This window comes from Hippoglossus hippoglossus, chromosome 22 (genome assembly GCF_009819705.1).
Source record: "Hippoglossus hippoglossus isolate fHipHip1 chromosome 22, fHipHip1.pri, whole genome shotgun sequence".
NCBI lineage: Eukaryota > Metazoa > Chordata > Actinopteri > Pleuronectiformes > Pleuronectidae > Hippoglossus > Hippoglossus hippoglossus.
The window spans coordinates 9,177,497-9,205,275 of NC_047172.1; the positions used below are offsets into that span (position 1 = coordinate 9,177,497).

At 41.0% G+C, this 27,779-nt stretch overlaps 4 protein-coding genes across 19 annotated transcripts in view; 2 read left to right on the plus strand and 2 right to left on the minus strand.

Annotated features, from left to right (window-relative positions):
• syne1b (spectrin repeat containing, nuclear envelope 1b) overlaps positions 1–6,500 on the plus strand; it is a 71,614-nt gene extending 65,114 nt beyond the window's left edge. For 5 of the 6 annotated variants that reach the window (XM_034577006.1, XM_034577005.1, XM_034577002.1 and 2 more), the window contains 7 exons: positions 127–338; positions 494–694; positions 824–952; positions 1,503–1,715; positions 2,349–2,441; positions 3,358–3,416; positions 5,450–6,500. In XM_034577006.1, coding sequence (XP_034432897.1) covers positions 127–338; positions 494–694; positions 824–952; positions 1,503–1,715; positions 2,349–2,441; positions 3,358–3,416; positions 5,450–5,693 — 1,151 coding nt within the window. In that variant the 3' untranslated portion in view covers positions 5,694–6,500. The remainder of the gene's footprint in view (positions 1–126; positions 339–493; positions 695–823; positions 953–1,502; positions 1,716–2,348; positions 2,442–3,357; positions 3,417–5,449) is intronic. The other variant, XM_034577004.1, reaches the window with a different exon arrangement.
• A 175-nt stretch (positions 6,501–6,675) lies between these two features.
• ccdc170 (coiled-coil domain containing 170) lies at positions 6,676–10,642 on the minus strand. Its single transcript, XM_034577018.1, has 8 exons — positions 10,559–10,642; positions 10,217–10,393; positions 9,446–9,736; positions 8,591–8,791; positions 8,333–8,506; positions 7,869–8,111; positions 7,419–7,622; positions 6,676–6,947 (listed from the first exon to the last, which is right to left on the minus strand). Exons 1-8 carry the CDS (start codon positions 10,583–10,585, stop codon positions 6,678–6,680), a joined length of 1,587 nt encoding a protein of 528 aa, XP_034432909.1. The 5' UTR covers positions 10,586–10,642; the 3' UTR covers positions 6,676–6,677.
• akap12a (A kinase (PRKA) anchor protein 12a) lies at positions 7,600–27,547 on the minus strand. Of its 9 annotated transcripts, none has more exons than XM_034577013.1 (5): positions 27,060–27,547; positions 24,636–24,735; positions 17,895–24,469; positions 9,763–9,767; positions 7,600–7,615 (listed from the first exon to the last, which is right to left on the minus strand). In XM_034577013.1, exons 1-5 carry the CDS (start codon positions 27,171–27,173, stop codon positions 7,600–7,602), a joined length of 6,810 nt encoding a protein of 2,269 aa, XP_034432904.1. In that variant the 5' UTR covers positions 27,174–27,547. The 9 variants fall into 9 exon arrangements, with proteins under 9 accessions (XP_034432904.1, XP_034432907.1, XP_034432905.1 ...); XM_034577016.1 differs by lacking the exon at positions 9,763–9,767 and adding an exon at positions 10,318–10,322; XM_034577014.1 differs by lacking the exon at positions 9,763–9,767 and adding an exon at positions 10,340–10,344.
• On the plus strand, positions 11,672–15,653 carry rmnd1 (required for meiotic nuclear division 1 homolog). Of its 3 annotated transcripts, none has more exons than XM_034577021.1 (12): positions 11,672–11,940; positions 12,562–13,010; positions 13,107–13,212; positions 13,314–13,389; positions 13,829–13,868; positions 13,975–14,075; positions 14,162–14,268; positions 14,370–14,434; positions 14,594–14,670; positions 15,048–15,168; positions 15,282–15,398; positions 15,567–15,653. In XM_034577021.1, exons 2-12 carry the CDS (start codon positions 12,582–12,584, stop codon positions 15,597–15,599), a joined length of 1,272 nt encoding a protein of 423 aa, XP_034432912.1. In that variant the 5' UTR covers positions 11,672–11,940; positions 12,562–12,581; the 3' UTR covers positions 15,600–15,653. The 3 variants fall into 3 exon arrangements, with proteins under 3 accessions (XP_034432912.1, XP_034432911.1, XP_034432910.1); XM_034577020.1 differs by having other exon boundaries at positions 11,672–11,936; positions 12,558–13,010; XM_034577019.1 differs by having other exon boundaries at positions 11,672–11,863.
• Positions 27,548–27,779: the final 232 nt, after the last annotated feature.

Here is a 27,779-nt window from a genome sequence, read left to right on the forward strand (position 1 = left end):
ACAAATGAGAGAATTTGTAGGCCCTTTAGAAATCTGTTTGGGATCATGTCCAATTAACAAGTATATGAATTTGAGTGGCTAATTCATTTCTTTTATTCAAAACTTTATTAAAATTCTGCCCCCTAGGTGTGATTGAACGCTGGGAGCTCCTGCAGGCTCAGAGCCTCAGCAAGGAGATGCGCACAAAGCAGAGCCAGCAGCAGTGGCAGCAGCTGAACTCGGACCTGAACAAAATCTGGACCTGGCTCGGGGAGACGGAGGATGAGCTGGAGCAGCAGCGGAGGCTGGACCTCAGCACCGACATCCAGACGATTGAGCTGCGCATCAAAAAGCTCAAGGTTTAATAGTCGTATATGTATATTTTTCTCAATTTACAAACTTGATCCCCTCAGTCAGCTTAGATGTCTTTAACATTTGAAACCAAGTCTTTATATATGGCCCCTTGTATTGTCGGTAAAGTAAGATCATGCTTCTCTTTGTTACTTTTCGACAGGAGCTGCAGAAGGCTTATGATAAGCGCAAGGCTATCGTGATGTCCATCAACCTGTGCAGTGCTGAGTTTGTGCAGCCAGACACAGAGGAGTCCAGAGAGCTGCAGGCCAAACTGAAAGATATGAATAACCACTGGGATAAACTGAGCAGCTCATTGGAGGAGTGGAGGTCTTCCCTACAGGAAGCGCTCATGCAGTGTCAGGTAAGATCCGCTCGCTATCTCAACACAGCTTGTTCAATGAATCTTGTTTGGACAAAGCGATCCATCTGTATATGAAATTCCCTGTACTGAGTTGAATCTCAAAGTTCCTGTTTAACGTCTGATCAACAGGACTTCCATGAGATGAGCCACGGTCTGCTGCTGTGGCTGGAAAACATCGACCGCCGTAGGAACGAGGTGGTTCCCATCGACCCCATCCAGGACAGTGACACCCTCCATGAGCATCACAAAACACTGACGGTACCTTATTGATTACATCAGTATTTTTAGTAACAAGATTAGAGTGGAACGGCATTTGATTTAAATTAGATTAAGAACAGGCACAGACGTTTGTTATAAATACATATTGCTTGTAGCAGGGGAGTTTTCTGAGTAGTATTAGTGCGGGGCTGTACTGAGATTTTGGGTTATATATAAGTATGCTGTGACTCCTCATCTCATAACTGCAGCATCTTGTATTTTCTGTTTCCCTCAGATGAATATAATATAAATATCTCCTTGAAAATATAATAATGTGTTATCGGTATTTAATTTCCTTTTTAAAAAGAATTAATGGTTAATCATTTGAATCATTAGTTGGATCATGATCATAAAAACTGTTTACTTTGACTTAATTCCCTCTCCTTCAAAGTTGAATGGCCTCAAGGTCACAGTTTTAGTCATTCAGGTCAAAGCAAAAAATATACTTCCTGCTTAAACACTAAAGTTTACTGACACCTATTTTTTAAGATGGGAGAGGCGTCTGTTTCTGTTGCTTCAATTATTTTTGAATGTCTGTTTTCCCACACAGCAAATCCGCCAGGAGCTCCTGGACTCTCAGCTGAAAGTCGCCTCGCTACAGGACATGTCCCTCCAGTTGCTGGTCAACTCTCAGGGCAGCGACTGCCTGGAGGCCAAGGAGAAGGTCCATGTTATTGGGAACCGACTCAAACTGCTGCTCAAGGAAGTTACCAGAGACCTGAGAGAGCTGGCAAGGATTCTGGACATCACAAGTAGCCAACAGGTAGAGCTTCTCTCAGTGTATACCTGTCCAGGGTTCACTTTTTACAGTTGTAGTGGAAGCACAGGACTCTAGGCTTTCAGTAGGTTGTGTTTATTTTACTTAGTTTATTTAACAATTCAGTTTATTTACAGAACTGTATGTTTTAGAGTTGTATTTCGAGACCACTGGTAATTTTTGGAACTGGTAAATAAGAGCTAACAGAATTTAACAAAGGTTACTTTGTTGAAATTTAAAGCAGAGGAATCTAAATGTTTCTAAATTAGCATGTCTCTATGTGGAAGCAGTAAGGTAGCAAAACTTTAGGTTACTGTCGTAACCCCGGTTCTCTGAGTAGCATGAGTGAGATGTCTCACTATGGCGCGAGGGGCGTATCCCATAGTGAGACATCGAAACAAATGCTAAGAAAGAGAACATCATATTTATTGGAATTTACTTTTGTTTTTACAGTATTTTCCACAGTAGATTTAAATAAATCATATAAAAGGTTTTCATATAAACAAAAAAACAGTTTTGGTGGAAACGCCGGATTGGGTTCACAGGTTTTAATTTGCCTACCACTGCCTGATATCCAATTCTTCCCTCACTGTCTCACTCGTACATCTCTATCTTTTTGCAAACATTTTCTTTTGACAGGATCTGTCCTCTTGGTCCTCTGCTGATGAGCTGGACACATCCGGTTCCCTCAGTCCCGTGTCAGGACGCAGCACGCCGAGTCATCGACGATCGGTAACGTTTGCACACACCTGTCCATGCTGCTCTATGAGAAGCCAGCTGTTTGGTAACCCCTCTGGGACACCGCACATAGTAACTTGTGCCCTGAATGCCCCCACTGAGGCCCAGTTCACCCCTGTCATCCCAAGACCTCTCCTCACTCTTTTCTACACCTCTACTACCTGCTTTACAATCACACCCCTTGAATTCTGAACTTCTCCAAGCCTTTTACTCTTACTCTTGCATGTCGTCTTTTCCCAGAGCAAATCCTGCTAGAAAACTGGGAATTCCTTTCTCTATCTTTTTTCATTTACTCCTTCCTCTTCTTGGTAGACTAACCAAGTGATCACTTTTTCTTTTTCCACTATTTTCAAACTAAAACTATCCTACGAATATCTCCTTCCAATTGACTTTCCTTCAATTTCCTCTCACTCTAATATTGTTTTTATCCTCGTAGTGTTATCCCCAGAACACTGGCTTTAAGAAAATTACAAAAGACAAATACAAAGTGTGATTTTATGATGTAGTAAGCGTGATATTATATTTGTTTTATATTGTAAGCTACAGGAATGAGAGAGCTATATTTCTACTTTAGTGCTGAGTCATTATTCATTTAAAGATCAGTCCAAATAAGCATGTTGCTGCTTCTACTATGTGTATGTTTCTGAATATCACTGTTATCAGAGAGCCATGCATACCATTGCATTTTCTGTAGCTTCCTATTGCAGTCACTCTGTTGCACTCTCAAGCCAAAGCCAGAGTCCTTATTATCACGGGGTTACAAAATCTATCACCTTCACGTCTGATTTTGTTGCTGCCCTTCTTTCATTTTTGGGGATTTCATCGGTAGCTTTGTCTTGATTTGCCTGGACTGAAACATACTTTCTTTCTTTTACCCCCCTCCCCCCCCCCCCCTGTTCATTGCAAACAGCAACGGGGCAAAAGTAGTCTGTCACAGCCTGGACCCTCTGTGAGCAGTCCACACCACAGGTACCTTTCTGTTGGTTTCTAGCACACCCAGAAGATAATGGAACTCATCCGCTCATGATGCACTTGGAGGCTGACTCACGATTTATGATCCTCCCCAAGTCTTAGACGACAGCTGAGTTTAAAAGAGCTAAAAAAAAAAATCGTAAAATTCCGATTCAAATGCATGTGCCAGATTAGCAGCTCATGGTCTTGAATTCCATCATCTTCTGCAAGTCTAGACACTGTGTGTAGGTTAGGTGATGAGGTGAGTGGCAGCCCACACATCCTTGATAACAGTTTCACAAGGAATGGTGCAAGGCCTCTTCTCCGCCAACGTCCTCGGCTGCTTGATAACGCTAACCAGAGGGCACTTCTTACGTCTTCCACAAATATTCTTCTACGTCTAACTACCCCTCGCTATTACTGAGCACACACACACGCCTTTACCTCTCAAATGGCCAAGCCAGGAAATGTCTGCAATGAACAATGCAAAGGCTGCAGTTTCTCTCTCTCTTTCTCTCTCTCTCTCTCTCTCTCGTGTATTACATTTCTTCTTCCTCCTCCTCCTCTTCTTCTGATGCTGTTGCTGCTATCACACTGACTCTCCACCATCTCTCCCCCCCCCCTCAGTGTCTCATCTGTGAGTCTTGCCTCTCAGGTCTCCATTTTGTGAAGTGGTCAAGGGGCACTTCAGCAAAACTCAAAGAACATCACCATCATGAATATCCATGCATTCCTCAAGTCACAGATCACATTAGTTAAATTAGAGAATCTTGCTGCAGACCCATTCTCTCCATATTAAAATACATACATGAATTGTTTTTAGAGTAGTAAGTAAACATGCTTTTCAATTATTCGCTTTTACTGACAACGTCCTCTAACCTTTGAGAACATCTGAGGGTGATGGTGAAAATAAACGATGCAAATAAAGACTTTGACACTTTGGGAAACACGTTCATTTGTTTTCTCGCTGGGATTTTCCTTTTAAGAGCCTGGAAACAGTCTTTAGGCAAAGCTACGCTAATCATCTCCTGGCTCTAGCTCATCGACTGTATGTACGATATGACCGCTCCCCAGAAGTGAAGCCAAAGAGTCGTGATCACCCCCTGGTGGCTGGCTGCAGAAGAGGTCCTCCATGTTAGTCAATGGGACATGGACCAAACTAGAAAATATGTCAAATAACATTTTATATAGATAATAAAATGTTAGGTAGTTCTTATCACACTGATGGTTGTAAATAGTTCTAGTCAGTGTGGGGAAGTGGAGACATGTTTATCTTGACATACAGTCGATGATCAGAATGGTACCAATCATCCTCCTCTAACCCTCAGCAAGAAAGCAAATGTGCATATTTCCCAAACTGTTCATTTAAACAAAAAGCTAAACTATTTTGTTAAAGAAGCTCTTTCTAATGGCTATGCTCTTCTTGTCTCGGCATGCTTTGCATTTTTTAACAGGACACAAACTTTCAAAGAGTCCTTTTTAAAAAAAAGAGATCTGACTATCAGCTGGTACTTGCAGCATGCCTGTTGTCCGTCATCTTAACACACTCTGCAAAGGAATGCAAGCTCACATAATAAACGCATTTGTTTAGTGCAGAATGTCTTGTTAACTGTTCTCGTGACTGTCTCTGTAGTTGTGTTTATCCACCCAGTCTCAGTCAGCATGCAGATCACAACGTCACACATTGTTCCAGCATTGCTTTGAACCATGTTGACTGTGTCTGTGAACGCAGCATGATGCTTACAACCGAAGCACTCCCATGCAGTTCCCCTGTCGCTGACCTGAGACCTTATTTGGATTGAAAACTGGTCGAAAAATGGTGAACAGTGAAGTTTATGGTGACAGGGTTATTAGATCAGGATGCAGTTACAGTTAAGTTCATTCAATCAGACTAATTTATTAGGATTTTCTGAAGATAGCTTTCCCAGTCACAGTTATGAAACCAGGGATTCGGATGAGAAAGCAGATTCTTGTTTGATCCTACAGATCGATGTGCGTAACTAAACCTGAGTCTGTGCTGCGTTTGTGAATGCGTGTTTGTGTGCGATCAGGTCTCGCAGCGGCGCTGGATCCGCTTCCTTCCCTTCTGATTCGGAGACGCCGGCGGTTCGTAGGTCACCGTATCTGTGGCGCATCCTCTGGGCGGCGTTGCCTTTTCAGCTCCTCCTGCTCCTGTTAGTGGTCGTTGCCTTCCTGCTGCCAATGACCGAGGAGGACTATTGCACTCAGTCCAACAACTTTGCTCATTCCTTCTACCCGATGCTCAGCTACACGAACGGACCACCTCCAGTGTAGGCTCCCTGCGAGGGCTTTCCATTTCAGTATTCTGCCACAAGTATGAAGTGGAACACGTCGATGTTCTTGAAGAGCAAAGACTGATCTTGATCATTGTCACTGTAGAAGAACAGCTGACCTCTACAGTTAATATCTTTGTGTGTAGCACATAGGATCAAACATCTCACCGCCATCCTCTGTGTAACGCTCTGTTCATTAAGCAGCATCTTCGCTGAAGAGACAGTTTTTTCCCACAGTGGACATTGTGGACATTGTGGACAGTGACGTAAACAAGCTGTATTTCTCTGAAGAAAAACTGTCAGTGGATAGCACCAAAGTCAATTGCTGGAAAATAGCCTGTGAATTTGCTTGTGAGTGAAAAGTTTGTAAAATAATATAATAACGATGACATTTATTATATCTCACATTGCAATTATTTTTTTACTCGTTGGCATGCAGTTCTGATCGTTGTTTTGATCAACTTACATCCGTCTCTGTGTCGAACCCATTTTTAACTTGATTTACACTGATGTGAGATTCCTTTAAGCCAAGACGTGTGTTTTAATATCAAAGTCCGACACAACACTGTTACGTTAGTCATCCATGGTCTTTATACATTTGACTGTTTTTATTTTTTAAAGATACAAACTTTTAAGATTGAGAATTATGACATATAGATCGACTGTATATTTTGTATGACCGTCAGTTCAGTATCAAATGTATAACAGTCCAAGATTATTTAACGTGTACATAATGGTGAAAAATTAACATGAGAAATGTATGTATATGCGACCATGAAAAACAATGAATGCCAAATCCTTATTTTGATATTTGTCTTTTTATTCTTTTTTTCATTGCTGATATTTTTTCAGTGAATCATATTTTCTTCCCAAAACACAGACAGGAAAACGTGGTTTCTGAGAGATAATCTCATTCTGTATGAGGTCTATTTAAATTTCCACAATAATACCCTCACATTTTAAGTGTGTGGGTTTGAAAGGTTTCTTAAAGGGGAACTGTGTCTTCTGGACGAGCGGACCTAGAGGTAGAAACATCCAAGTAGGAGTTGTCATGATGATCCTGGTTTGGGCAGAGATGAGGCCTCCGGTGAGAAGGACATTGCCACGGCGTATTCACACGGTGATGAAGGTGGTGATAGTGATGATGAGTGTGAAGAAGGGTCTCCAGGGATTTGATGATTTCATGATTTGGGAGAGGCGGGGCCGTGGCATCCAAACTGAGCATCTGGGAAACCACCATGCGGAAATCCAGCAACTGAAACATGGACAGAAAAATGGTCGACACAGTTAGTCCCACTACACACATTTAGTCTTAATAGCTAGTGTGACACTAAACAGTAAAGGATCAATATGAGGATACCATTAAGCATCTCAATAGCACCAGTAAAGGAGACACAGAAGCCTCCAGGCTATGAAGCCCTGAAACACTGACCTGAGGGCAATAACTTTAATGTCGTCTGGTCCTGACAATCCTAAATAAAAGAAGCCCTCACAAGAACCTGCTTGTTAAATATTTATATTCAATAACTTTGATATTTTCTTCAGCTTCTGTAATTGAAGAAAATGACACCATGGTTTTATGTTATTAAGGTGAAAATACCAACCTGAAGAAAGTATACAGGCTACTGAATATTTACATAATTTTAATATTTAAACATATCTCCCTTTCTCCTCTTCACATGGATTTAACATTACAAAAACCTTTCTATATGCATCACTCCCTTACCTCCCTCTCTCTGTCAGACAGCTGAGCCAGGCTCTGTCTGAGGGAGCCGAGTTGTTGCTCGTCCTCCTGGGTCTTTTTCTCGTGGCTCTGAAGCTCCGAGCTCACCGAACCCAGCTTCTTCTCCACCTTGGCCTTCACCTCCACCAGCCGCTCCAGCCTCTTTTTCTGCTCCTGCATGGTCTCACTCTGTTCCGTGACTTTCAACTTGGCATGTCAGACAGAGGTGTTGAGTGAAACAACTTTCATTCAATTCATTTGTCAAGGAGACAAAGTTGGTTTGATGCTCTTGAATAATATTATACTTAAAATGTACGTGGGTGATTTGCTTTACAAAATTTGTGCACAGTTACAAAATATGATCTTTCCACCTTAACAATACAAATACACCAAACATTATGAGATGAAAATGCCTCTGGATCGACTTTGGGGCCGAACCCTCGTCCCCTCTACCTTGAGCTCATTAGTGTGGGAGAGCTGGGCCTTGAGTTCAGTGTTGCTCTGCTTGATCGCCCTCAGCTCGCTCTGGAGACGCTCTAGTTTTTTCTGCAGCCTCCTGCTTTCCAGATGTGCGTCGTCTCGCTGCACAGCCAATGCTGAGCGACACCTCCTCTCCTCCTCCTGCTCCGACACCTTCTTCCTCAGGAGCTGGATGTGGAGTCCTTTGCTCTCCAGTTGGTCCTTCTGGGATTTCAACTGGAAAGGTTTAAACACAGGTGCGTCACTGGCCATGCAATAAATGATATGTAGCTTTTTTTCATTAATGCATTTAGAGGTGAGGTAATAAACACAAATACAATATGGTTTCTTTATGAACCAGTTGTACACTTCAGCTTGTAATTGGTCATTTAAAGCCACAGCTAATGACTTGTTATTGCTCTCCAGATGCCACAGGTGACAGCGTGTGTGTTGGTTACCTTTCGCTGTAAACTGTAAGTGAGACTTTTGCTCTCCACCAGAGCACTTCCTTCTTTTTTGACAAGTTGTTCTGCTCGTGACAGGAGGAGTTTTAGCCTCATGTCGAAGCCCAGATCCAGAGCGATGCTGTCAACCATCAATGTCTCTGACAGCTGCTCCAGGAACTGCTCATACTGAAACAACAAATCAAGGACATATGCCACAGGACTAAGAACTGTAATGAATAGTTAGATCTACTGTTTATGTACTCTACTCACATGCTGTTGGCCGTGTCGCAGCCCGTCACGATGCATATCTGCCGTCAGCAGCTCAGTCTCCAGACCCTGCAGTCGCTCTCGCAGGTCCTGGACTTGCTGCTCTGCGAGCTGCGCCCTCTGCAGCGCACTGTGCTGGAGCGCCGTCTGCTCCTTCAGCTCCTCTGAGGCTTGACACAGCCTGGCCTCCATCTCAGACATCATCTGAAGAACAGAAGCAAGGATGCTCGTGTTTATTTTGGAATAGGAACGTCTCTTTGAAAGGAGATGGAGGATTTAAAGCGAAGATACATTGTAGTGGAAGGTAACTACATACATTTGCTTGAGTATTGTACTCAACTGGAGTATTTTGATTTCTCGCAGCTTTAAAGCTTTTATTCAATTTATTTGACAGATGTGTCATTAATTATTTAGCAGATATATATTAAAAACTAGCTTACACAAAATAATATACAAAGTTTTGTTTTAGGGTAAATAGAACACCAAATTATATATAATGCACCAGAAATAATTTATACTATTATAACACTGGCAGGGCCCATTTTGACTGTATAAAGTATTTATACTTAAAATACAGTTTTCATAAAAATGTTTTACTTAATTGGGATTTGCAGGGTTATTCATTTGCATGCTGACATGCTGAAAATATAAAATCATAAACTTAAAATAATCACTGCTAAAATACATGTCTATAGGCAAAGTCCAAGTTTGAAGGAGAATCCTCCAAATGTTGAGTTGTGAACTTTCGACAGTATGTATTAGTCTCATGATAAAGTTGTCATCTATAAGTAGTTTTTTACTCTTTAAGAATATTACTCTTCTTGTGTGATGTGATAGAAATCCCCTCTGATCCCTCACCTTATCCAGTGTCTGTGAAACATCTTTCTCTGTGGGCACGATGACGTTTTCAGACTTGGCCTGCAGCTGACCTGCCACCTTTCTCAGGAACATCTGCAGTTTGTCTCCAGCTGCCTGAGTCTCTCGTTGACTCGACTGTAGCTTCCTCTCCAGCTCCTCCACCTGCTTTTCCAGACAGTTGGACTCTCGCCTCGCTGCCTCAGTCACCCTCTTGCTGGCATCGAGCCTCTCCATCAGGGTTTCTCTATCCATCTCAACGCTCCTCCTTCCCACCTCCAGGCCATCCAACTCCTGAAAGAGACAAAAACAACACAAACACAACAATGAAGGGACCATTTGAAATACTGAGTTCATGTCCTGGTTCTTTTTACTGGGAGATATGGTTTTAACAACCAGGCGTGAGTCTACATCCTGAAAACATAGACACTGAGTATTATTATTAGTGTTTAGTGTTCTATCATACGTACACTAAAATAATTACATTTGACTACTTCTAAACTAATAAAATAAACAAATAAAAGCTATTTACCAACCATTGTTCTATTCATTATGTGAAGTTAATGGAGAAACAGTTTTTACTCCTCTTGTGTCAAGAAATTAAACTTATGGGGGGGGGGGAAACTACAATAGCTGAATTAATAAAAATGAAAAATCAAATCAAAACATTTCAAAGACTTTTATTTTGGCCTTTTCTTTAAATTTTCTGATGTGTATATGGTAAACTAATTGATCTGTATAATGAAGTTCTGGGACTCTTTGCTGTGTAAGTACCACTTTGAGTGAGTCGAGCGCCGCTGCACTGCTTGTGGCCTTCTTCCTCTCGCGGTCAAGCTCAGCCACCAGCCTCAGCACCGTCTCTCTGCTGGCTCTACACTCCACCTCAGAGGAGCGAACACTCTCCTCCAACACAGCAACTCTCATCCTCAGCCTCGCCCTCTCATTAGACTGCTTGAAAACAGCAAAGAATGACATTTAAGAGTTATTATAAATTCCATAGCAAGTACATTTTCACATGATTTCAATAATAAGAAGTTATCAGCACATGGAGCACTTAGTTTCTTAGTAATATCTTCCATGAAGAGTGGTGACATTCATTTATTTTGTTAAACGTACCTCATCAGAGTTGTCCATAACTTCCATAGTTAGGTGTGTTGCAGGGGAAGTGACAACTCAGTTGTCACTTCAGTTACTGTTTTAGAAGTCTCCTGGCAACTCCAAACACAGGCTATACCGTGCTCCGCCAGAGGGAGTGCTGTAGTTGAGGACCTCTGACATTTACAGACTTGATTCATTTTATTTGATAATAAATCTCTGTATCAAAATCAATTACGTTGTGTGGATTTTAAAGTATTTAACATCTCTGACAGACATTTGGAAGAAGATAAAGGAACAAAGGCAAAAAAGTTGATCAACATGCATGTGAAGGTCACCTCATCTGTTTTTTAGCCCTGATTTCAGACTTGCAGAAAGCCCTCTCTCCAAGCATAGCCTAAATTGATTTTATATGATTTATATTATTTCATGATTGCAACAGTAGATCAGAATCATTTGCCAACACTTTACCTCAACCTCCCTTAGCCTAAGTAGATTTACCAGGATGCAAGAGTCAGAATTACACAGAGGTTACAACTTTGCAAGGAATGAATTGTCACATAGGCTATATATATATATATATATATATATATATATATATATATATATATATATATATATATATATACATACATACATACACACACACACACACACACATATAATTTGACGCTTAGATTAACAACATCAATAATTCTATGAGAATCATATTTAAATTTCTGCAAAACCAGGTAACAATGCTCTCATGTACTTCTTCAGGTAGAAAAAGTGGTTTGATGCAGTATTTGTGTGTAATGGTAATGGTACATTTTGACATTTTTGTGGGACTGCTCAATATGTAGTGCTATTAATTTGATGGAGCTGGATATCAAACCTAAATCCTTTTTTTTTGTATTGACAGAAATCCAGAATCAAAACTATTAAAAATTATACAAATTAAATATAAATATGTCAAGAAAAGTCAGGAAAAACACCAACTAATTTGTACATCAGCATAGACAGGACAGACAACAAGAGATGGGTAGAAGAAAGAAAGAAAGAGAAGAAGAGCAGCTCCTCTAGAATCACCTTTGACTTATTTCTCACCTGCCAGTCAACACGCAGGGAACAGTGTCCTCATTACTACGTCACGCCAAACAGGAAGTGAGCGGCATCACAAAACTTTATTGACAAACATCCAACATATTCATTCAGGTTCACACGCAGAGAATCGTAACAGATTCACTTTGAATTTTAACATTACACGCAGAGCCAGCGCCATTGTTTTCTGACGCGTTACATCCGTTTAACGGCGTCATGTTGTGAGTCGCTCCCGTGTCATCCCTGGTAAGCTAAGCTAAGCTAACGGCTAACAGCTGCACAGTGACATGTAGCAGCATGTGAACCACTTCCTCTCTGCTCAGTTAGCGCCTGATATTCTACTGTGATGATCAGTGGTGTGTTATTCAAACGAGCTAATTCAATGTGTGTAAATGTTAATCAGACTTAGAGATGATGCTGTTGATACAGTCAAGGTCAGTCCTGCCAATTAGCAATAAGATAAGTTACACGTGACATTAAATTAATATTAAAGAGGCAATAATAAGTAATGACAATGATAATAGCAGTAAGTCATATTTAGGTAACATTGCACATGATGTACGATGCAAAAGATGCTATAGTAAATATTTTCTTGACATTATAAACTGGTGCCTATAATCAGAAAGTAAAACCCATATCAGGATGAATCAGATACTGAGGTAACACTAATAACTACATTCTGACTGATTCTATGGATTTTGGGGGTGTGACGCCGATAGAAATATTAGGGAGTAAAACTTATCCGATACTGACATATTAGCCAGTACATATATTTTAAAAAATTACGATGATTCCTAATATATATTGATTGATATTTTACATGAACTTTATTGTAAAGTCATAATAAACATTAATAAATATAAAACAAATACAACCATATATATAGAACTTGCTCATCCGATATATTGGTCGGGCGCTAATAACATCTGATCCCTGTGTTGTAGGTCACAGTCTATATGAGAAGATGCTCCTCCAGAAGTTGTGGTCCAGACTGGGAGCACAGCGCCCTGTAGGGAGGAAACCCTTCTGCATCTGTGCCTCAGCCAGTCTCTCCCAGTCCGTCCAGCTTCAGAAGTATGAATCCCAACCCAGGACTCCCTCTGGCCCAGGGATCTCAAGGACCTTTAACATTCTTCACCAACAGCAGACACATAGGAGACACGTCCTGCCAGCTCTAGCTGGATTTAAACATTTCAACAGCGCTCTATTCATTGACCCTGGGATGCTTAACAAATGTAGAAGTGGACAGAGTCGTTTTTATTCACCGGACCTCGTGAAGTCGATGTTAAAGTCGAGTATTAAACCAGTGACGGTTCCTGGGAAAAGGGTTCCCAAAGGACCGAGAACAAAACAGCCCTCGAGAGCCAACCAGCCGTCTCTGAAGGAGGACAAGGTGACGCAGCAAGTCATCGGATAAATGGCTGATTTGTATGTGTTGATATCATGTTTTAGCTTCAGTGATGAGTCCAGCCCCATGTTTTCTCTATAGGACATGATGCAGTGTATCGCCTTTGCAACAGCAGACCAGTACCATCTGCCGACACTTTGCCATGACTTGATAAGCCACGGCTTCCAAGAGGTGGATTTACCAAGAGGTAGGACTCCGAATTATGCAGAAAGAATTGTAACATGTATATTTAGCGCTTGGATCAGCAACATCAACCATTTTATGAGAATCATCATGTTGTAATTTCAGATGCTTCAAATGTGCTGGTGATCAGCACAGACAAGGCTGCGAAACCAGAGGACAACGCTCTCATGTTCTTCTTCAGGTAGAAATAACATCGTCTGTTTTCAAACTGCTTTGTTTTAGGTTTTGTTCTGAGTGTAAATGATGTGATGGTACAGTTCTAAAGATATTACCAAGGGGCCGCTCAATATGTAGTATTTAATTTCATGGGTCTGGTATCAAACCTAAATCCGTTTTAGCACTGACAGTAATTCAGTATCAAAAAAATATGGAGTATTGAAAATTTGGCTAAAAGACTCGGTTCCTCATCTGAAACATAACTTTTCAATGTTAAGACATTTCTTTAGTCAAAGTTCTTTGTTTGACTGCTTACATTAAGTTTAAAAGTTTGGCATGTTTTGTTGAATGAAAAAAAATTGGAAATGGTTTTAAAACTCAAATCGGGAAACGATGAAGTTAAAGTTGTAGTTGTAGTTTTTTTAATCTTATCATGTACTAACAATCCCAATCTGAAATTTCAGGGAAGGCTCAGTAGTTTACTGGAATGTTGAGGAGAAGACGGTAAACAACACTATGTATCATTTATAGAAATATGATGTGTCGGTAATTGCATTTCTTGTCAACATCTCTACTTCAGTGAACTTCTTCAATGTCTCTGTCTTTCTAGTTGAAAAGTGTGTTGAGGATACTGGAACGCCATGAGATCCAGCCTTATGAAGTAGCATTAGTTCACTGGGAGAATGAAGAGATCAACTACACAGTTAGCGAGTAGGTTCTGCTCCAATCCTCAAACAAACTTGTTTTTACCTCCACACTTTTTGTAGCTGTCCTAAAACGACTCATTTCTCCCGCAGAGGAAACACAAAGCTTCAGCGCGGCAACTTCATCCTAAATGATTACATTGATCAACATGAGGCTGTTTTGGAGAAATTTGCATTTTCAAATGCGTTATGCCTGTCAGGTGAGAACCTCCAACTGTAAACCATCAAGGTGTGTGTTGTTCTGTTGTCGCACTTCCACTCCGGTCACCTCTCTCTCTCTCTCTCTCTCTCTCTCTTCCAGTGAAGCTGGCCATATGGGAGGTGGCGTTAGACGACTTTGTGGAGTCAATTCAGTCGATTCCAGAGGTACAGTGGATATTACCAGCCAGCAGCAAGAAATTAGGAATAACTGATTATGTGTAACGAGTTGTTGTTTTTGTGTCAGGGAGATCATACTTTGATTTGGAAACATCAGTGCTTCCCTTAATGCTAATGCCCTTGTTTCTTTCTTTCTCTCTCGCTCAGACGCTGAAGGCTGGCAAAAGAGTGAAGTTGTCCTCTGCGGAGGTCATGCAGAAAATAGGAGAGCTGTTCGCTTTAAGGTAAATTCAATTTTGTCTAATTGGAGTCTATTGGTAACTGCAGGCCTTTTGTTTTTGGTCTCAAATTTGTTTGTGAAGAGAATCAAATCAGTAACATGAATATTTTAACATTCACCCACTGAGATAGTGTGTTTTTCACCGTTTTCACCTTTTCTCTTGGAAATGATTCATGAATTTGGTGCAGCCTGGTTGAATTTAAGGCGACTGAGGTATCAGCTCTACTGAGTGCAGTGTATGGTGAATGCATATGGAGGAGCTGTTCTCAGTCCACTGTTTTATTCTGTATTTCTGTATTGACATTAACTTCAGTCTCTTTTATATCAATTATATGATATGATTTATATGAAGTATTTCGTATTTCCATCCTCCTCTGACAGACACTGTATAAACCTGAGGTCCGACCTGCTCCTCACACCTGATTTCTACTGGGACAGAGAAAACCTGGAAAAACTCTACGAGAAGACCTGCATGTTCCTCAGCATCAACCGCAGGGTCAACGTAAGTAAACCTGACCTGAACATACTGTATATAGAGACCCGCTCTGATTTCCACTGTAAGAGGCTCTTGCTTTGTTTCTGATCCGGACTCAAACAGTTTTCTCTGTTCTTCAGGTTGTGAATGAGAAGCTGGAACATTGCTCACAGTTGACAGACCTCATGAGGAGCCACCTGAGCGAGAAGCACAGCTTGAGGCTGGAGTGGATGATCATCATCCTCATCACCATAGAGGTGAAGGAGCTCTTTCATACCTTGTGGAAAATGTAACGTTATTTATTTGCAACAGTGGCCCTTGTTTTTAACTTTTGTTTATCACATTAAACAATGTTGCTGCAACTGAAAATATTTACAAAGGTTTCAGTAAAATAATATTACATCTGTTGTTTATTTTCCTTGTAGGTGATGTTTGAACTTGCAAAAATGGTCTTCTGACCTGCTCCTCCAACGACGCACTAATCTAAAAAAGCACTAGAAGCTACAAAGGAAGAATGCTGGAAAATACAAAGGTACACTGTCAGTGTTGAAGTGGACCTGAACATTTCTGAATGTATACTATGGTTACACATTGTAGATTATATACATTTCAACAGACGATGAAGACTGACCTCAGTGTCACTATTCCTGGGACTCAACAGCAGCAGAAAATAAACAAGATGTTGGACTATATTCAAATGAATCAAATTTCAAACTGTAACTTGAGTGCTGTGTTAAAGATACAAAATAAATACAATGATTATTTGTTTTAAATGTTTTCCAGTTATGTTTCAGTGTCAGTGTGTTAAATATGAATTAAGTGAGTGAATAATGTCAATAGCTTAACTTCAGATCACCAGAGGTTTCGATATACATACAAAGATTTGCAATAAAAAAAAGTACAACAGCTTAAAATGTACAGAATTTATGCAAATATAGTTTTATTGATAAAACAGCAGTAAATATATAAACACAGTTAATACAGGTCTATATTTAGCATTTTGTAATTAGTCAACATTACGTATCAGATCTGCAACAAACAGCCTGTCATCACTTTCTGTCTTCTCTCACCCACACCACACAAAGTGATACTTACAGTATCATTGATACCACAAGCTAATTGAGACCAGACACAAGAAGCTGGGAAATAAAACATGATAAGTAAAGCTGCCGTTAATGTTTTTGAGGCTCTGCTGATTATAGTTTTATTCATGATAAATACATACTGTATGTTGAGATAAATGAAATATAGAGAGTAAATTATTATGGAAAAAAACTAATGTGCCATGCTCTCATCATGCTCTTTTTTTCTATTTCATACTTGTCACAGTAAAAATTATGTCATTATGTACAAGTTAATATACAGATATACAAATATATATATCTGCAGAATGCTGCTAATTGTTTTTAAATGCATTGACTGGGAATTATGTATTTAAGCAAAAATGGAGAATGCTAAAACAGTGTATTAACATAAATTGATACATTATTAAAGATATTAAATATCTACATATACTATATATTTATCAAGAGAAATTAGTGTGTACTGTTCCTGTGACACATGAATTGTTTTTAACACTCGCACAGATGTTGTCGAAGTATTTTCGCCATAAAAACGACAGATTTTAAATATAAAATACTGCCATATTCTCCCTGACATATACATTCTATTCTATTCTATCGGTATTCAAAATTGTACCACTCGGCAAATCACATGACTGAAAGAGGCAAGTGCATAGTGGATGTATTTCAGAATCACAATGCATGCTCCCCCCCTGAGAAGAGAAGCATTTACCCAGTTGACTTAATAAAATCAATAAAATTATCTTATGAATTAAGCTCCATCAGTTAATATTGGAATATTCTGGGTTGAGCATAACGTCAAATAAAAGCAGGAAAAAGTTGGGCTGCACCATCAGCTGACCCATAAGTGCCTTCCCACCTTCACTAGGATGGAACAAATAAAAGCAAACATGCCACAAAAAAAAAAGATGTCTAATGTAGTTTTCTTCTGCCAGTCAGGTCTTCTCCTTACAATCTTCTTTTTGATTGTCCAACCTTAAAGAAAAATTAAGTCATGGTATGAATTAATATGTATAATTCAGTGACTATGATGCATGATCTCAAGGAAGCTCATAGGATGGATAATGCTTACCAGTCAATGACACAGACTTAATCCTACTCCATCGTCGTGATCCTTGCAGTAGCAGTTTCTGGATCCTCAAGTGCAACAGCAAAATCTTCACCTTCACTCTCAGTTTCACATGTTTCTCCTTTTTCAAGCGTCTCCTCTTGACTTTCTTCTCCTTCAATCCTGGAATTAACCAATTCAAACTCCTCTACAGCTTCAAGAACGACTTTCTCCTCCTGGTCACTTATCGCCTGATGTTGAGGCGGTTCCTGCACCTCGTGAAGGGACATCCCCGTTTCCTGTTGATTGTTGATGTCCTCCTCTGCATCCATCCACACGTCCTGGTCATTTTCCTCCTCCTTGTGCTTCACGGGTTCCTCTGCTTTTGTTTCTTGGTCACAAACCTCAGAGAGTAGTGGCTGACTCAGGAACACTCCTCTTTTCTCTTGTTGCCTCACTGTTTGGATTGTTTCTTTCGCCTGGACATTGGGGGTTCCTCTCTCTGTTGATTTGATTTGTTCTACTGGTTCCACTATTTCCACTGTTTGCATGCCAACATCCAGAAGTACTGGTTGATTAATGATCACTGGTCTTTCTGTTGAATCTAAGTCAGCTGCGTGTGTGACCTCCGTTCCCTCTGTCTGTTTCTGTCTCTCTTCAGATTGTGCTGGATTTATTTCCTCACTGGGTTCTTCTACCTGAACGCCTACCTCAGCCACGTCTGTCAGTTTCATTGGTTCAGTTCTCTCTGTTGAAGGTGGTGGAGAAGCCGGTTCCTTTGCGTGTCCGAACTGTATGTTAAATTTTAATTCTATCGAAAGGCTAGAGGGGGACTCGACATTACCTACTGATGAGATCACTCCAGTGCTTTGGGGGACTACTAATCCAGTGTTCGCTGTCACAATCTCAATTTGTGGAGTTTGTGCTTCCTCTTTTATCTTCGTCACATCGGATGACAATTCTGTCGTCGAGACATCTGCCTCAGACTTTTTCACTTCAGCTTTAGGCTCTTCCAATTCCTCTTTGGGGTCATGGATCAAAACATCCAACCCTCCTGGAATATCAGGCGTTTGCATGAGATCCTCCAACACGTGTCCAGTTGCGGAGTCATCACTTATGACATCATATCCTTCATCTTGTCTTTCCTTATCCTCCACCACTTTTTGACCCTCCACTTCACTTGACTCACTTCCAGGTATCTCAGTTGTCTCAGTCACAACATCCGTCTCTTTAATAACTTCTTGTTCCGTGTTGACAAGTTCTGATTCAGGTACTGTCTCTGGTGAGCTCTCCCTTACATGTTGAATAACTTCTTGAATGGTCACTTTGTTTTCTTCGCATCTTATTTTCTCTTCAGTCTCTGATGTGGCGGAAAGTTTGTCTACTTCTTGAACTGTTGCGTGACACATATCCATAACTTTTCTGGTTTCTGTTACCACTACCTCTAGCACTGTGTCAACCTTCATATTGGCTGATTTGACATCAACATCGACCACCTGCACCTGAATTCTGTGATTGTCCTCAAACTGTACCGATGGCACATTCATCATCCTAACCACACTACCTTCCTCGCCCGTCTTGGTCACATAGTTTTGCACCAATGGTGTTGCAGTCTCATTCGTCTCATTGAACCCGAGCTCACTTGCCACAGAGTCGATCAACGGTTCATGACTGTCTGATGTCGTCTCTATCAAAGTGTCAGGTATAGAAGCTGCAATGTCTTTTAGATAACATGTGATCACTTCGGCCACTACAGCATGCTCAACTGGAGCACTCTTTACCTCAAAACCCCGAATTTGACCTCTTTCTTCCTCAACACTGGATTGCACTGAGCTGAGATGCAGCTCGTGAATTGGTTCATGTGAAACTGTGACATTTTCTACACAAGGTGTCGGGGTTACTTCCGAAAATACATTTATTTCTGTGACCTGAGCACTACATGCTTCATCATTAACAGAGGGTACATGAACTGCTGTTAATGTCTGTATCTCATCCACAGCTTCAGGGATGTGGTCTTCCTGGCCAACATGAACATCTTGAGGTGCACCCTCTGTTTCCTGATCTTCATTTCCGTTTAAAGCCTGATGATTCAGAGCTGCCACAACTTGAGTCTCACTTTCAACTGTAACTGAATCAGTGGGTTCTGGATTGGGAGCACTACTTTCCTCAGCACCTGGTTTGACTACATGATCAGGCATAGATGCCTCTACCTCAGGTTCTTTTTCAGTTGCAGTGTCATTTACATCAGCAGATAAAACATCCGGTTCTTCAACATGTACATCCCCTGCTGATAGTTCTGACTGTGCACTGCCTTCAGCTGCACGTGCTACTTCATGTGCAACAGTTTCTTCTGGTGGAATCGATTCTGAAATCACTTCCTCTTCAAGTGATTGGGCACTACCCTCTTCTGAATCTAACAGTGCTACTTGTGCATCTTCTAATACCAGTTCTTGAACTGGTACTTGTACTGGTTCTTGTACTGGTTCTTGTACTGGTTCTTGAACATGTTCAAGTACCAGTTCTTGAACTGGTTCTTGTACTGGTTCTTGTACTGGTTCTTGAACATATTCAGTTTGAAAAGCATCCACTGGTTCAACGACTTCAGTGAGAGGCCCTGTCTCCTCTTTGGGTTCATATGTAATAGTTTCTGCCTCTATAGTTGTCTCTGATGTGACTTCTCTTTCACGAGATTGAACACTACCCTCCTCTGACTCAAATATGGGTACTTGTACAACCCCTAGAACTTCTGCAACTTGTCGGTGTCCAATATTTGGAGTATCTGTTTTCAGTTCTTTGTTTTCTGGCTCACCACTGAGCTCAACATGGTTTTCCTCTTGCTTTATTTCTGCTGCATTAATGTCCTCTGATACTTCCTCTTGTGGTAATTGAACACTATCCTTCTCTGAATCTAAAGAGGCTGCCTGTGTGGTTTCTAACACGACTAGTTCTTCAGCATGTTCAGTTTTGGCAGAATCTGCTTGTAGTTTGTTTTCCTCCTCTGCTTCAGCATTACATTCCGTAACAGGCTCTGTTTCCTGTTTGGGTTTGTCTGTAGCTGTTGTTTCTGCTGGAATCTCTTCACTTGGTTCCTCCTTTTCAGGTAATTGAACACCACCCTCCTCTGAGGCTGTTTGCTCAGCTTCTAACACTTCTGGTTCTTCAGCGTGTTCAGTTTCAGCAGCATCGGCTTGTATTTTGTTTTCTGTCTCTTCCTCAATATTACATTCAGTGAGAGACTTGATGTCCTCTTGGGGTTTGTCTGTATCTGTTTCTTCTGCTGGAACATCGTCTGATGTTACTTCCTTTTCAAGCAGTTGAATGCTACCCTCCTCTAAATCTAACGTGACTGACTCTTTTGGTTCTTCAGCCTGTTCAGTTTTGCCCGAATCAGCTTGCAGTTTTTTTTCATTCTCTGTTTCATTCTCTGTTTCAACATGTGCTTCGGCCGGGTCAGTTTTCTCTTGTGGTGTGTCTGTAACTATTTCTTCTGCTGGGGTAACTTCTGATATGATTTGCTTTTCATGCAACTGGGCACTACCTTCCTCTGGATCTAACATGGCTGTTGGTTCAGGTTCTAACGCTTCTGGTTCTTCAGCATGTTCCGTTTTGAGAGAATCTTCTTGTAATTTGCTTTCTGTCTCTGTCTCAACATAATTTTCAGTGAGAGGCTCTTTCTCCTCTTGTCGAATGTGTGTAGCTGTTTCTTCTGCTGGAATATCTTCGCTTATTACCACATTTTCAAGCAAATGAGCAATACCATCCTCTGAATCTAATGTTTGTTCAGCTTCTAACACTTTTGGTTCTTTACCATCTTCACTTTTCACAGAACCTGCTTGCAGTTTGGTTTCTGTCTCTGCCCCAACATCATATTCAGGGGCAGGTTCTGTTTCCTCTTGGGGTTTGTCTGTAACCATCTCATCTGCTGGAATATCTTTTATTTTTACTTCTTCGTTTTCAATCAATTGACCACAACCCTCCTGTATATCTAATGAGGCTGTTTGTACAGTTTCTAACACGTCAGGATCTTCAGCATGTTCAGTTTGAGGAGCATCTGCTTGTAGTTGGTTTTCCTTCTCCGCTTCAACATTATATTCAGCGTCAGGCTCTGTGTCCTCTCTGGGTTTGTCAGTAACTTCTGCTGTGATATCTTCCTTGATTACTTCCTTTTCAGGAAATTGACCACTACCCTCCTCTGAATCTAACATGGCATCGTTTAAAGCCGGTAATTCTTGCAAATCCGACTCTACTGGTTGATCTTGGCTCTCAACTTGAACTTGATCGATGATTTGCTCTTTGATTTGTGTCTGGACTTCCTCCTCCACACCCCCATCTGTACATTCTTCTGATACTGTAGCAGTTGATTCTACTTCTTGAGAGTTCATTTCCTGGGGCTCTTTTTCATCTTGATGTGCCCCGAGAAGAGAACCTTCATCTTCAACAGCTGCTCCACCTTCAGGGAGTATCTCTAAAGACCCAGCTTCATTTGCCTCAGATTGAGTTTTTACCAGATTCTGGCTCACATTATTACTTTCTAATTCATTTAACCTTTCTACTGGATATAAAACATTGACCTCATGAACTTCATAAACAGCCATTTCAGCAGTGGCAACCTCCTTGGTGGGAACATTGGACACAATTTGTGTGGAAACAGATTTGTTGACTTCAGATAAGCCCTCTATTTGGGCTGTTGTTGTGAGTTTGTCGATCTTGTCCAGTTCTTCAACATTTAGTCCAATGTTAATGGAGGCTGCATCTGATTTGCTATGTATTTTCAGAACTGCTGGCTCTTCTTTTACAAATGTCTCGAGTATTTCATGCAAGACAGATCCAACTATTCTTTCTGAGCTTACCTCTTCTGAACACACTGGGACAGCGTTTGGACTTATGGAGATGGCTCCAACCACCTGATGCAGGAGTACCTCTGTAGGTTTGACTTCATATTCTACGGGGACTGGTGTTGTGTTGCCAGATGTGTTTGAAGAGTCTGACAGCTGGGAAACTGCAGAGATCATCTCAGTTTCATCTTCGGTGGTAATGTCTACAGGTTCCAGAGCAGTTATGGCCTCAGATGTGATCTCTATCAGATCCTCAGCTATAGTGTCGTCTGGAGCTGCCTCCTCAGGGACTGAAGCTGGAGTGGCATTGGTCTCTGTAATTAAACCCTCTTCTGGGATATCACTGAGTTGTTCATGTTTACTGATTAATTCTGTAAGGTCCTCAGGTTCCTCATTTGAAGCAAGAGCTGTAGACGTCTCATTTTTTAAAGTATCCTTATCGTCCTGGACCTTCTTTACTTCTGGTTCCGGACGGGCACAAGGTAGGACTGGTTGAGACGTCTGATCGAGGAGGTCTTGCTGCACTTGATAGTCCGCCTCCTTGGCTACATGACTCTCCACATCAGCCGTTGTTTCAATGTGAACTTCCGTTTCAATCGTATCAAACTCCGACAAGGGAACCACAGCTGGTGTGTCAGAGTCTTCATCACCTGAAACGACCTCCTTTTCAGCCTCATCAGAAGATACTTGGTCGTGATTTTCAGAAGACTTCTTCTTTTTTCTTGGGAGAAACTTCTTTATTGAAAAGGAGGAATCGTCCTGAGTGATTTCACTATCAGACATTGCATTATCTTTGCTTTCCTCCTCATCCTTGGCTTTCCTTTTGGGGGTCACAAGTTTTTTAAATGATTTCCACGTTGATCCTCCATCACCCTCTGAAGGACTTCCTACATTGGGGGAAGCTGGTGAAGTTCCATCAACTTCGTTAGAACTTTCAATCGGCGTCTCTCGCTTCTTATTGTCATTTTCAACTTGGGGGGATTCATCCTCAGAGTCTGATGTTTTTCGGCTTCTGCTCCGTCTCCTTCCGGAACGACACAAAACAGCTTCCCATGACACGGATGAATCTTTTCTTTTTTTGCCTTCTTCGATGCTGTGATCTGATATTTGCCCTTTTTCACTTGGTTTTGTTTCCTCTGTTGAGCCTGAGATTTGTATCTCTTCACTGGTCAAGGAGGACTTCTTCATATGCTTTTTCGGAGTAACAAGTTTTTTGAAAGAGGCCCACGCACCATCGTCCTCTCCTGCTGCCTCTGCAGAGTGCTGTGCCGGACTTTCTTCTTTCTGGGTCTCAGCTGACTTGGTAGGTGACATGAGCTGATCCGAGTGTTCTTCAGAGTCTGACAACATTGTATTACTTGATTTCCTGCCTCTCTGCTTTTTGGAGAGTTTCCTAAAACTTGACCCTGATAGCAACCATTTCATTGGACTGTCTTGAACTCTGTCTTGAGAGCTCATTTCAGGCTCATTGACAGAAATAGTTGCTGGAACTGTGGGTGGTGATTCCCCATCATTCATCGGCTGAGCTGATGCTGTAGAGATGATCCTCTCCTTAGGTTCATTTTCTATGTGTTCTCTCTCAACTGTCGTTGCTTCAACATCTTGTCCAATCTCCCCTTTATCCTGTTGTACTTCTACAGTTTTTTCTGTTGTCTGTACTGTTTCCTTTCTCCCCATGTCCACCAGTTCTTTCTCAGTTGTCTCATCCCCTGTGGACTTCTTTTTCTTCCGTAGCCCTGAAAAGATTCCAGTTGTAAAAAACTTTTTCACCGGAGATACGACCTCCTCGGCCTCAGGGATAGTTGTAGATGGTGTGTGTAGGTGTTCATCTTCAAGGGCAGCCTCCTGTTGTTCCTTTAAGTCTTCAACTACAGGTGAAGGTGTTTCTGTATCAGATTCATCTTTGGCCCCAGTTGTTTTCTCCTCTGCATTTTCCTGGGCATCCTCCGATGTCAGGGTAGGACATGTCGTTGAATCATTGTCATTAGTCCCCTGGGTCTTCTGATCAATATCCGGCTCAGCATTCACACTTTTAGGTTCATCCGCGGTATCCTCTGTGTTTTCTGGTCTGTCTGATTTGTTCTTGTTCGTTTCATCTGGCCCATCGGTTCTTATTTCATCATTTTCGACTGAGCCTCTTTTTACTGTCAGTTTCAAACCAATGTTACTGAAGAATCTCTTAAAGCTTTCATTGATGTCATTCTGCTTTGCATCCATTTCAGTCATTTCCAGGGGTAGTTCTTCAACAGCATCAGTTTCGTCAGGTGATTCCTTTTGATTCATTTCAACGTTTTCTGATGGTGTTCCTTCTTCGTTAAGTGGCCTTGCTGTTTGTAAAACGTCTTTCTCTGGAGAGAGGGAAGCTAAACCAAAAAGATTTAAAATATAACAACACTTAAATTGCACAAATTATAAAAGACTGATGGTGTCATCAGTCGGTGAAATTATGTATAGGCTGAATTTCAACAAGTTATGTTAAAATTATGGAAACTGTCAGGGAGCAATGATACAGAACTTGTGAACACTCACCGTCTGCAGCCACCGCATCACCACAGTGATCATCAACTTCTGCTAGAGTGCTGTCTGCTTTTCCATTGATCTCCGAGATTTGCCCATTATTTCTTAGAGGCTGAAACAAAATATGAAAAATAAAGTCCTGCAGTGACCATTCTGCCATAGTCATAGGGTCACGGATGAATTTCATCTGAATTTGTACTTTTATGAATGCAAAGAATTTTAATCTTCGATTAACTGAAGGCTCAAAAGTCGTATTTTGTAAACAACACAGAGTTACTGTTAGTTTGGTGTGATGCTAACCTACAGTACAGTTTAACAACCCTAATTGTTTCAACCTCAAATCCATGACCCAGATTAGTCTGGAGAGTCTGAGCAGGTGATGGGGAACGAGAAACACATGTTCTTCAACTAGTGTGAAGTAACACAGTTAAACTTAGTTATACTCGGTTAAAAAAAGCTGCTTGGGTCATATTGCCTAGTAGCCCCTATAAGTACAGTGTTAGATATTGATAGATTAGATTTCCAGCCATTTTTCTTCTTCCCATTTTATTACATACACACCATTGCTCTCTGTATTTATGCAGTACTTTTAGGTTAGGTAATTTTGCTCTTACTCTTTTTGCACAATATATAAGCTGTATCTGTAACCCATTAAATTTATTCTACCCATGATTTATTCTTTCAAAATGTCTCATCTAGCCGTTACTTAACTTCTGTGGGTGCCTTGCAGTTGCATTTAAACTTATAATAATGTGACACAAGTTGATGGCAGGTTAAATTGAGTTGAAAAAATACACTTCAAATGGAAACATTAGGATATGCTATAAGATCTGAGGCCAGAATTTGATTACTGTTTGCTTGGAACTGGGTTTAACTGTAAAATGTCATCTTTTCTTTACAGTTACACACCTCCCTTATTAGCTGTGAACACGAATACCTCTGTTCTCAGTCATCCTGAGCCAGAATAGTAAAGTGTCACCCAACGGGTTGTACGTCAAGTATAAAACTGTTTAATTCTAGAAAAAATACAACCAAAATTCTGTTGAATTGAGATAGCTTTACAAACAAAAGGAGTAAGCGCCACAGAAAATGTAGCTCATCAATTGTTTTTTTGTTTTTTTATGATAAATGTCAGATTATTGTACCAAGTTAAAATAAGCTTAGTGCAAAACATTGTGGCCTTTGATGAACAAAAACAAATAACTTTTAACAACCTTTAAAACTTCAGCACTAAAAGATTTCTTAACAACATACTTTCATCCAATATAAAATCACTCAAGAGTCACACAGGTCAGTGAAGCCATTAGATCAACACATCAAGTTATTTTCATTCTTACAGTACAGTGCTGTCTAATTGACTTCCTGCTCAGCGTGAGCCTGTGATCATGTTTTATACAAATAATCGATGTTGCCTCTACTGAGTGCAGCTCCGGGGAAATTCCATCTCTCCCCTGGGCTTCACTTAGGCTCTCCAAGAATGAAAGGTCATTATTCCTCCACGCTACTTCCCTCTTCATCCACAGTGCATGCAAACCACTGCAATGAATACAGGGTGAAACCAGGTCTGTTCGCCTCAAACTACCAAAGCAACCATCGGCTCATTTACACTTCAAATAACCTGTAACAATCAAACTAGTGGAACAGAAGTTCAATAACTTTTTATGTTGAACTTTGTCTTACTATTTGTTGTGGGATTGATTTCAAGAGCCTGGCTCCAAATTTTATTTTAGATCTTTTAATCCAGCGTAAACCTTTTCACGGCTCGAGATCCTCAGGCAGAGGTCACCTGACTGTTCCAGAGGTTTGAAATCTAAAGGGGACAGAGCCTGAACTGACCTGCCTGGGGATAAAAAGTCTGTCTGTGTCAGTGTCATCTTTTATGACTAAATCCACCGGAAAGCATTTCCTGATCTTAACCGAGTTGTTAGTTCATTTTAACAATTCAATTAAACTGTTTATTTTATTTGCTTATCTGACTTATTGTGAAGCACGATGTCATTGAAAGTGCTATATAAATAAATAAGTAATACATTATTATTACTATGAGGAGATTGTATGACTTCATATTGCATCTGCATGAAGAAATGGGCCTTTCCTGTAACAACAAATCTGAAAAGTATTTTATTTATTATTATCATTATTTATTCATTATTATTAAAAGCCAGAATCCCAGAATAGCCCTGATGTGCTGCAGTTCTTTCCACTGAGACTTTTCCTGTATCTCCTGGTTAATGGAGATGTTGGCAGGCAGCAGCCGCACCGTCCTGACAGCAACAACATCCGGCATCAGCATTTTCCAAACATATCAGAACGAACTGATCTGCCACTGCAGTGAAGCCGCAGGGACATGTGTGAGGACACATGAAAGTTTTGCGCTCACATACAGACATAGTGCTGCAGGATCATCCAGAAAGCAGAGTGTGTGTGAGGTGATACCTTCTCCTCGGTGCTGTGATCGACCCGAGCATCCTCCGGTGCTCCTCTCTCCTCCTCCTCCTCCTCCGCCGCCTCCCTCCTGATGTCCCGCTGCGCAGACTGAGCGTCTCCCATGTTTCTAAACACCGTCTGTGGTTCACCGCTGCAGCGTCACTGTCCCAACAGCTCGTGGAAATAACCCCTAGCTGCAGCAGGCCGGAGCTCCGTGAGGGGCCGACAGCGACTGACCGCAACTGGGAAAAGTCTTCCTCTTTTTGGAGCCAAACGCCGCCCTGCAGGATCACATGAAGTCAGGACAGGAGACTTGGCCCGGCCCGGATTGGCCCGGATCGGCCCGACCAGGACCGGCACGCCCCCCAATGCATCAAAATGAGGAGGAAAAAAACCCGAGAAAAACAGTCTGTGAATAAATGAATAAATATATGAGCAACAAGCTTCAACCATAGACTTTACTACAGATTCATGGGATGAATCTAGTTAAAATAAAGTACGCAGTATATATATACTGTGTGTGTGTGCATGTGTGTCTGAATATATAAGAATGTATGTAAAAAGATATACATTATAGCTATATATGTATATGTAAAACAATATACATTATAGCTATATTTGTGTATGTAAAACAATATACATTATAGCTATATATGTATATGTATGATATTACCACAACCGGAGAGAAGCTGATTATATTGCCTGCCTGTGGGAAAATTCCTCAAGAAG

Coding starts and splice junctions, on each gene's coding strand:
- ccdc170 (XM_034577018.1), bottom strand. CDS start 10,585: ATGGAAGTTATGGACAACTCTGATGAG. Junction 8,507..8,590: donor TGCGACACGGCCAACAGCAT/GTGAGTAGAGTA, acceptor TTGTTGTTTCAG/TATGAGCAGTTCCTGGAGCA. Junction 6,948..7,418: donor TGTCTGACAGAGAGAGGGAG/GTAAGGGAGTGA, acceptor TCCATGTTTCAG/TTGCTGGATTTCCGCATGGT.
- rmnd1 (XM_034577021.1), top strand. CDS start 12,582: ATGCTCCTCCAGAAGTTGTGGTCCAGACTGGGAGCACAGCGCCCTGTA. Junction 13,213..13,313: donor AGAGGTGGATTTACCAAGAG/GTAGGACTCCGA, acceptor TTGTAATTTCAG/ATGCTTCAAATGTGCTGGTG. Junction 14,671..15,047: donor GGAGAGCTGTTCGCTTTAAG/GTAAATTCAATT, acceptor CTCCTCTGACAG/ACACTGTATAAACCTGAGGT.
- akap12a (XM_034577008.1), bottom strand. CDS start 27,173: ATGGGAGACGCTCAGTCTGCGCAGCGGGACATCAGGAGGGAGGCGGCG. Junction 24,736..27,059: donor ATCACAGCACCGAGGAGAAG/GTATCACCTCAC, acceptor ATTTTGTTTCAG/CCTCTAAGAAATAATGGGCA. Junction 24,470..24,635: donor TGATGCGGTGGCTGCAGACG/GTGAGTGTTCAC, acceptor TTTTTGGTTTAG/CTTCCCTCTCTCCAGAGAAA.